Raw genomic sequence first — 10267 nt, forward strand, 5'->3', positions numbered from 1 at the left:
AACTCAACTGTTGCGCTGACGTCACAATCAAGTTTATTGATAAACCAGTCAGAATAAATGTGTTTAATGGTGATAAAAGAGTGAATAAAGTAGTTACAGCCTGAAGGATTTGGTCTGTGGATGATTTAATGGATTTCAGGAGAAATTTTTTAAGTAAAACATAATTTATGATTAAATTATGATGGTTTGTTCTCTGACACAATAGAAACATATCTAATGAATACATATTTAATGAACAGTGAGAGTAAAGTCACTGTAGATCACATTAAATCCACAGTTGCTTTTACTTTATTTGAAAAAAATGTTTATTAAGAGAAATAAATTATTTAAGCAGACATTGAACCATAATGTTTTTCTTCTTCCTTTTAATTATGCTTTAAAAGTTATTAACTCTGATTTTCGTGAAAATATTCGGAAAACAGATATTTAATATTTCAATAAAAGCATTCTTACAATATAAGAAAAATGTTATAATAATTGTAAAGCACTTATGTTTGAAAAGTGCTGTTATGTTGTTTGAAAAGTGTTGTGATGTTTTAAGAAAAGCACTGTTTTATAATTGAAGAAAAGTACTGTTATATTTGAATAGCCTTCATTTTCCATTATGTACATATATGTACAGTAAGTTACACTGTTTGTTCAAAACATATTTTAAAACCAGGACCTGTTCAGATGTGAACTTTAGTAAATAAATGTTTATTCTTCTGTTTTCCAGTTGTGTGATTTGTGATAAATCTATATTATCTGGTCATATTTATCAAATGAAATAAGCATCATTTACATAATTATGAGTAATAAAACTTGATACAATTGATTACATTTTAAGTGTCAAAAAGATTCAAATCTACATATATTTTTCATAACAGTAAATATTACAAATATATACTGTGTGTGTGTGTGTGTAGTTTTTCTGGGTAGCTTTCAGATCCTCCTCTATGTCCTTCTCCATGCAGGCAGACACAGTTAGGTGTTATTTTGGACCCCGGCTCCTAAAAATAACCGGTAAACAGTAAATATTACAAATATAAAATGTACTTCATATTTTCATGTTGGTGATATTTCTGTTTATGGAAAAACTTAATTAATTTTACTTCATTTGTTTGAGTAAATACAACATCAAAATTATATAAAACAAACAACATTGACTTAATATCTTCATTAATTTCAAGTTAAGTACATTTTACTTGATAGTGGCATTAAGTTTAACTTAATATTACTGAAATAAAGTGTATTTTTCAGTGTGGGAGAATAGAGACCACGTCATGTGTGGTGTGGGGGGCATACCTGTCAAGTTTTGAATTTGAAAATAAGGGAAATTTTCTGGCGTCCGCTACGAACCGACCCACCGGCCCAACCAAGCTCCAGTATCCCTTATATTTTAAGACAGATGACAAGAAATCTAAAGTACCCACTTGTCAAGCACTTAGTTAACACAATTAGATGACTATAAAAATGTGGTCGACCTACCTTTGTTGACATTGAAAAGCTGTGAATATTCCTACGTTATAATACAGCCTAAATGAAAACAAGAGTATATAAAGCAGATTTTATTTATTTAACATACAAGTCAACACATTGTGTATTAACAGTTAATTTCACTTTGCTAGTCTTTAAACTAGACATTTACATTTTATTTACATTACATATTTTGTTATACTTTGTCATGCTTACTCATGTAGTTCTCTGTCATTCACTAATAATGTGTTATACCGATTTGTTGCTGACTTTGCATCTTTCAACACTTTTTTGGAAGGAGTGTATTTGTGGGCTGGGCCAAAATGGTTTATTTTACATGACAGTAAAGCACAAACAGTGCTGTTGTCCAATGACATCCTATTCTCAGTAACAATCTTCCTGACCATACTAAACACCCTTTCACTACTGGCATTGCTGTGGGGAATGCATAGTAAAGCCTTCATTAGTCTTGGCAGCTCACTGAACCTCACATCCTTCCCTACCAGTCCCCAGAATTTGTCAATTTGGTTTTCTTGGGGGAGCAGCTTGCCATCTGTCACCTGGTAGTCAATGAGTTCCTCTCTCAGCCTATCTTCACTCAAACTCAACTGAGGAAACAAGGCACCTAGCCTTTCCACTGGAAAAAAAACAAGTGTTTGACTGAATATTGCAGATCTAAACTATACATTACAATATTTAATTCTATCAATGGGGAAGTGACTAACATCTACCTGTCCCTGGAGTAATGTTGAGGCGAGCAGCACTCAGAAAAAGGAAGTAGGTCTTCACGATTGGATCACGCAGATGTCTTGCCAGATCATGCACTTTGGCACTCCTCTCCACCTCCTCATGACTGTTAAAGTAGCCTATAGTACATCGGGACACAGAGTGCAATTCATGGTTAAATTAGAAACATAGCATAGTAAGCTGTGTATACATCTGCTGGAGTTACCATCCTTACCTGTAGTGCATCCCACTGGTTCAACACTCTCTGAAGGCAGGTTATCAGACTCAGCCATCTCGTGCTGCAGTACCTGAGGAGCTTCAGGTGGTCTGAATCAGTGAAATCTACAAAGTCTTTGTATATTTCACAGCGTTTTGCACTGAAAGATAGAAAACAATTTTTTTGGAGGTTGGAAATGTATTTGTGTTTATAAGAATATCAACTGCATGCCTATTTCATTTATATGCATTTACCTTTTATCAAAGTGGGTGTATATCTCCACTAGGATGCCTTCGACTGGTACCTGGGCTGCTGTGATGCCACAGCCAGTGGCCAGCTGTACGAGGTGACAAATGCAGCCAAGGTCCTGGACGTGGGGCTGGCTTATCTTCAGTCTGCTGAGAACTGAGTTGTGTCTGCCTTTCATGACACTCGCATTATCAGAGTTAAAGGCTGTCAGGTTCTCCCATGGGATGCCTCTTTTTCTATTGCAAGCAGGAAAAACATTCAGACAAAATATAAAGTTATGATTAAATGCAAACTACAACACACATCAACACAACTGCAGTTCCCTTACCTCAATGCTTCACTCAGCTTTTCATACAGATTTTCAGCATTTCCCACGTTGCATGTAGGCATCTCCATAAATCGTGTAGTGACCTGCATAGTGGCCTCATCATAGAGTCTAGCCAGGATGACAAATTCTTTTTCTGTTTTTCTGTTGTTCGATTCGTCGCACAAAAGTGAAAAGGGCTGAGATCGACATGTTTTGGCCAACTCGTCATCCAGTTCTGCTGCTATGGCACCTGTTGAGTGAGTGCCCAATTAATATCATCCATTTTCTACCCCACGTAGCCAGTTAATAATGTTAGGTAAAAATTAATCTACAATATGCATGCAGGACATAATCATTCATACTTAATTTGACTCAATTTACCTTTGATGAGTTGCGTAGTTTTGGTTTTTCCAGCAGAGTATTTTCGTGCTATAGCAGAACCTGGGAACATCTAAGCTACACACTTGTTGAAGTCGTCACAGAAGGTGAAAGCAACGTTGTTTTTAGCACACAGCATTGCCATTTTCACCTCCGCATTACTGACCTCATCTTCCTCTTTGGGATTTCTTGTCACAAATGCTGACATCCTCTGAGCATGTTTCTTTGCCTCCAGCCGGCGCTTGTGCTTAGTGGATATTTCGTGTTGATTTACGTCGCTCCTTCCTCCGTGGGCGATGCTAAAATCGCAGTTGCAAATCATACAGAACCGGTAATTGGACCCCATCCTGCTCTTCTTTATAAAAGTAAAGTCACTGTCCCATCTCTCAAGGTATTTACATGACTTTTTAGTTTTTTTCGCCGGAGCGCCTTCTTCACATCCATCCATTTTCCGGGTTTGTTCCCGCTGTAGGAAGTTGCATCTACTCTCGCGAGAAGTGAACTGCAACCTAGGTCACGTGAGGCGGCAGTTCTCGCGAGGTTAGTGATAGCGTCCAGTTTGGAGAGGCGGACGAATGTTTTTTATCTATCTTTTAATGATGATTACATTAAAATACGGGATTTTTACTGGGAAAATAATACGGGAAGGTGGCGGGAAAGGGGTATAAAATACATGAGTTTCCCGGCCAAAACGGGATACTTGACAGGTATGATACATTAAATATCACAAACTTAGTGTAAGCTGTCTTGAACAAAGTAGTAGTAGTAAATAAAAAGTCAGTGTAAATAAGTCACTTTAAAAAGCTGGAACAAACCTCCAGGTTGTTGAGGTAATGAGGTTTAAACCAATCACAGAGTTCCTTTTACTTAAATCAAGTTTATTAAATAAAAGAATAGATATCTTGTTTGAAAGAATCCTTACAAGTTAAGAAATGTCTATTTAATGTTATCCAAATCACACAGTTGATGATAAATTAAAGATGTTTACTGTTCAGAATAAACACTAGTGCAGAAAGCAGAAAAAACTACCATATTTCTCAGACTATAAGGCACACTTAAAATCCTTTAATTTTCTCAAAAATCGACAGTGCGCCTTATAATCAGGTGAGCCTTATGTATGTATTAATGTGTCAAAATGTTTTAGTACAACTTTGGTAAACTATGAAGCTGCACCGCTTGATGGATTTTTGGTGCTTCAGGGCTACTGTAGTCAGGAGCCTCATGGAGTGATATGTACCGTACTGTGCTTTAACATACTGAACTGAAAAAGTCAGTGTATTGTTCTGTATTTTATGTGTTAAACCTGAACAATGTTGAGAATTATTGTTAATGAGTTGAATAAAGTTTGACTTATCTGACTATTTTGTTTCTCTTAATGTGCCTTAATAATAATAATAAACTAGTGCGCCTTATGTATGAAAATAGACCCGGTCAGACCCATTCATTGATAGTGCGCCTTATAATCCGGTGCACCTTATATTCTGAAAAATACAGTATTTCAAAGTGTGTACGTCACTAACTCACTGAGTGCAGTGATAAACATGCTTTCAGACCTAATCCTATTAATTAATACCTATTTGAATCACAGTCTGGCGGCTAACAAACACATTAGCATGTGATCAGAAATGAAAGATTGGGGAATTATCAGCGGTAGTGATGTCACTTCTCTCTGGGTCCGTGTACAAACCGGAGCTTTGCTGTGTTTCAGTTTTGAGCTGATACTACTTTTGCTCCCTCAATTTACATCATAAAAATTACACAATGATGATAACAAATGCAACAAAAGCCTCAATTTAAAAAAAAAAGGAACATTTATTGAAATTAATAAAGGTGAGGTAGAACAACAAGTAAAAAATATTTTAACTGAACGTCTCATTTCAGTTCAAATATGAACATTTACCTTCAGGTTTGAATGAATATTCAAATTTTAAGAGACAATACCTTTGCTTGTGTTAAATAAAGCTGAAGTTTATTCAACCATTGAACATACAGGGTACAATAAAAGCTACTGTACTGACACAGGCAGTATTTCCTCATTGTTTCTTTAAGAAAATGTTCTTTAAAAAAGAAAAACCTCTGAAAGCTTTGTTTTTCTCCTATTTTTCCACTTCTTTCCATTTTGCTTCATCCTACTCTGGAAACTCCCATTGATCCAGGCTGATAGGTGTGTTTCTGTACTCAGCCAGAAGATATGTGAGTAATAAAACAACCTTTTTTATGTATTTTTGCCCAAGATGTGATTGATAAAACTTTGACCATGTTCATTTTGTTTTCTTACTGCTAGATGTTAATTCCTGAAATCCTGTCCATCAGGGGAACATTTCCAGTCAACAGAAAGGCCTTATTGCTGCCATACAGCTACAGGAACACAACAACTACACCCACTGATCCAGCTGAAAGACTTTTTAAAAATGACTGTCTGCCCATGGACGTTTAGAGGAAGTGACCTCATTTGTTCTCTGGATCCTGACATTACTCACAACCATCAATCTGAGATGAAAACACCATATTAAAGCTTCATTGTTCAATTAATGATCTTGAAAATAAAGTCAAAGTTCTATGGAAAAGTGAAAGAAATTTAATACATTTATTTTATTTAAATTGTCTTTTCATACAAACATTACTCAGTAAACTAAATTTCAGTTTGTGAGCAAATGTTTATTGAAAATTTCATGGATTTGTATTCTTAACATTGTTAAAAAATATACCCTTAATGTGCCCTAAATGTATTTTAAAGCAGGAGTAGTTATTTCCTGTATTGTAATACATAGTCATATATTATAATTTAATTGTCTTTCACAGTAACAAAATAATTACTGCATAAGTTTATTATATGAGAAAATGTTTAATTGATAAATATTTTTACAGTATGCCTTAGAGTGATCAACTCTTACTGTAAATTGTACAGTAATCTTCCTTTACCGTAAAGGTAGAAACAGTGTTAATGATGGTAATATTTTGACAAGACCGGTAGTTCCTAAATGTAAAAAGTCTGGATAAACACTTATTCTAACAAAACGGTTTACGGTAATGCTCTGGCAACCACAGCTGCCAGTTTTTTACTGTAAAAAATTGTTTTTTATTTTATTTTTTATTTTTTTTTTTACAGTGTAGCGTTTTGGTCCCCAAGCTCAAAGATGAACTTTTTTGTAAAGGTGCCCCAAGGGTTAATGAAGGAAAAAGTCACAAGTGGAACAAAATGTTGATGTTGTGCTGCTAGTGATTAATAAAAGGGTCTTTGTGGTATTTTTCTCCTTTGACCTATTGTTTTTTTTTTCTAAAACTATATTGAAAAATATAAATAAATGGAGTTTATATAATCTATGAGATATGAATATTGGTCCATATCACCCAGGCCTAATGTAACCAAAGCGTTTTATGTTGTAAAGATGATAAAAAGCGTTTGTTCTCCAGTGCCACACCTGACGCTCATTACAGCCTCCTTTTATGGCTGATTAGGGTAGAGACACTCCTCTAGCGCCCTCTGCTGCTGAAATGGCTCCACCACACTCACTCAACCAACACAAATCAATACTTAAATAGTGTTAACAGTTATACTGGGGTAACAGCACTCAACATAATGTATCTAATACAACATTAGCCACCTAACATAGTTCAATGGCATTACATTAGCATTCAGTTAGCATAGCATGCTCCTGAGCAACAAACATTTAAACTCACCAATTCCTTTTCAAACGTCAAGCTCAGCAGGATTAAATGTCTCCTATCCCTGAGGTGGTGAAGTCTGAAGGTGTACAAAGGTTGTAGTGAGTACTAAAGTTGTTAAAAACCTAAAGTAGATGTTAAAGAACCAACCTGTTGTAGCAGCTCCGTGTGTGTGTCGTCACTCTCTGACAGGGAACAAACACAGCTGTTTGCAATAGGTGACCGAGCTACGTGATTGGCTGAACGTAATCTCGCGAGAGTAACGTGGAGTGGAGGAAGTGACATCACACGCTTTAAAGAAATGAGTTTTAGCAACGGAGAACCCCTTCAAAACCACCCAACTGAACTTAAAGCTTAAATACTTTACACAACTTGTTTAATTATATTTAATAAATATAATTCTGTATAAGTATGAATTACACTGTCAATCCTATATAAATATGTAGATTAATATTATTCACATATATAGTTATCAGGGCTACACAAACAGCCTTAGGTAAGGTTTACAAAAGAATGTATTGTTGTTGTTTGTAGGATGCTGGCAGGAGGTCCAAGGTGCAGGTTCCTGATGTTCAGTGAGTGAGATGTGATCCAGATGTGAGGTGGAGGGGCTGAAGTTTAAAGATGACGGTTGGTAAACTGATGATCTGACATCAAGTGGTAGAATGAGCTGATCTTATACTGTGGAGTGTGTAGGTAGCTTGATTGGAGATGAGAAGCAGCTTTGCAGACTTGATTGCAGACAAGGTGGGTGGAGCCAGTTCTAAGGAAAACACACAGGGAGGAGAAAACATAGACAAAGAAAATAGACTAGGATCCTCACAGTGACAAATATGTACTGTACATTCAGTGTAGTTATTTAAAGAAACACAATGTAGAAAAACAAAACAGTGTTTTATTATATATACATAATATATATATATATATATATATGGGATGCACCGAAATGAAAATTCTGATATGGATTTTTTAGGGCCGATGCCTTAGCTGATGACCAATACAAACTGCTGAATTTCTTGAGCCGATATTTGGAGCCGATACTACTTTTGCTCCTTCAATTAACATCATAAAATGACACTATAATTATAACAATTGGTACAAGTCTATTTTTTTTTAAAGAACATTTATTGAAATTAACAAAGGTGAGGCAGAACGACAACAATTTAAAAATATAGAATAAATATTAAAAACAGGTGATGTAGAACAAGAACAATTTAAAAATATAGAATAAATATTAAAAACAGGTGATGTAGAACAAGAACAATTTAAAAATATAGAATAAATATTAAAAACAGTTGATGTAGAACAAGAACAAGTAAACACAGATAACTTAATAATAATTTCTAAAGACTGATATCTGAGGTCATCGTGTAGATTCTAAATGAGGGTTTTCTGCTGTTAACAAGTCTTTCCATGGTCCATCAAACCTGGTTGATGTTCACTGTTAAAAATAAAGTGTCAAAACTGTACCTTTAAGGGTCCAACGGCTCGTCACTGGGGTGGTACCCTCAAGGGTACACCCATTGTACCCTTTGAAGTGGGTACAATTTAGTACCCATATAGTTTGTACCCTATGAGAACAGATTTGTACCCTTTGGGACAATAATGGACCTTAATATACGGGACAAAAACGTACCTTTAGAAGAGGGTACAAATTTGTACTTTTTAGGGTACCACCCCAGTGACAAACACATTGTACCTTTATGGGGACATATTTGTACCAACCACAAACAAAATAATTTTAGCCATTTATTCACCAATTCATAAAAAAATGACATTTTAAAAAAACTGGCAACAATATGAGGAAATAAAACTATAATATTAACAACCTTTTGGTGACATATTCCATCAAAAGCACTTAATGATAACCTTGTGTTCCTACATTAAAGTCATACTTTAACAGTAATTAAACATTTCTTAATGTTATGTACAAAACACCATCAATATTGTAAATGTCAAGAGGCTGAAAGTCCATTACGTGTCCTGGCTGTATTACGACTAAAAACCTAAACGACTCGTATACTTTAAAAGTTGACTTACAATTATTTATTCCACAAGTTACACTAAAGTTGGATTCATGAGCATGAAATAGACCAACATGCTGAATCAGTTTCTTTAAGGTGAATGTAGCTCTGCTACACTTTGTGCATTTATATGGCCGTGGCATTTTAGGCGTTTAGTATAGCAGGTTCATCATCCGAGTCACAGTGATGGGAAGGGCCTTCTCACCCACCTCAGAAATGTTCAGTACCACGTGCTGAAGAAACATCAGTGTGTTCTTCAGGTAAGGAGGGTATTCCAAATTAAAAACATAGTACGCACAAAAGACTGCAATCATTCCTTCTTCAACTCCTGATCCCTGGCACAGATCTGTTCCATCCACCATGACTGACACGGGGATTCTCCTTGTGAAGACCGTCTTCCAGTCCATGTTAGTCAGCTGTACAGTTGGGTAGGGGGTTGAACTGAAGGCCCCAGACTGTAAAAGAAAAATAACTTAACACAGCAATCATGACAACAAAAAGGTTGTAGTGCTAGGGCACACTCATATTGAAGAAAGCAAATGTTGAACTTTAAAAATAATGAGTTTTCTACCATTTTACTATGTTGCCCCATTATCATAAACCTTTTTGTTGCTCCCCTCTATATTGAAAAAAACGTATGCGATATATGCGATACGGACATGCAATGTCGCAATATTATTACTTGGATAAACCGTTCCATTCAATTCAGACTTGTAATATCTTATTTTGTTTTTTCTGGGGTTGTTTTGATGTGATATAAAAATTGGCTTGATGAAAACAAACACTTAAGTGTAGTAAACACAGATATATACCAATTCAGGAAGGGGGCTAATACGTTTTCACGGCACTGTACATTAGTAAAAAAGACAAACTTTAAATAGCATTTCTCATGGTGAAATATTAGTTTGTCAAAGTTAAATAATTGCTCTGTATTGTCATCACTAGAGCCTGTAAAGCAAAAGTTTTAACACATTCCTGAAAAAATAAATAAAAAATAGGCAAAAACATTCAATGAACAAATAGGCAAAAGGATTACCTGGCATAGTATAATGACTATATTATATTATATATACTATATTTCTCTTTGAAGAGATAGGGTAGCAAAATGAGTGCTGCTCTGAAGTCAACATCTGTGAGAAAAATAATTCGATTTTAGTTCATAGTATTTTGATAAATGCTGTTCTCTGGTGTTTCTTTAAAATCATGTTCATAGGCGTGTGCAGACCCTTCACACAGGTGAACTGA

At 35.4% G+C, this 10267-nt stretch overlaps 1 protein-coding gene across 6 annotated transcripts; it reads right to left on the reverse strand.

The window, feature by feature from the left end:
- Window positions 1-819: 819 nt before the first annotated feature.
- On the reverse strand, window positions 820-7272 carry LOC114458355 (uncharacterized). Of its 6 annotated transcripts, none has more exons than XR_003673024.1 (10): window positions 7149-7272; window positions 7014-7077; window positions 3336-3533; window positions 2976-3204; window positions 2703-2883; window positions 2417-2558; window positions 2187-2321; window positions 1468-1515; window positions 1285-1370; window positions 820-989 (listed from the first exon to the last, which is right to left on the reverse strand). XR_003673024.1 is itself a non-coding variant. In XM_028440739.1 (7 exons), exons 3-7 carry the CDS (start codon window positions 3403-3405, stop codon window positions 2241-2243), a joined length of 753 nt encoding a protein of 250 aa, XP_028296540.1. In that variant the 5' UTR covers window positions 3406-3533; window positions 7014-7077; window positions 7149-7272; the 3' UTR covers window positions 1667-2240. The 6 variants fall into 6 exon arrangements, 1 of the variants encoding a protein (XP_028296540.1); XR_003673022.1 differs by having other exon boundaries at window positions 2653-2883; XR_003673023.1 differs by having other exon boundaries at window positions 2653-2883; window positions 6755-7077.
- Between the last annotated feature and the right edge of the window lie 2995 nt (window positions 7273-10267).

Source organism: Gouania willdenowi, unplaced genomic scaffold, assembly GCF_900634775.1.
Source record: "Gouania willdenowi unplaced genomic scaffold, fGouWil2.1 scaffold_104_arrow_ctg1, whole genome shotgun sequence".
NCBI lineage: Eukaryota > Metazoa > Chordata > Actinopteri > Blenniiformes > Gobiesocidae > Gouania > Gouania willdenowi.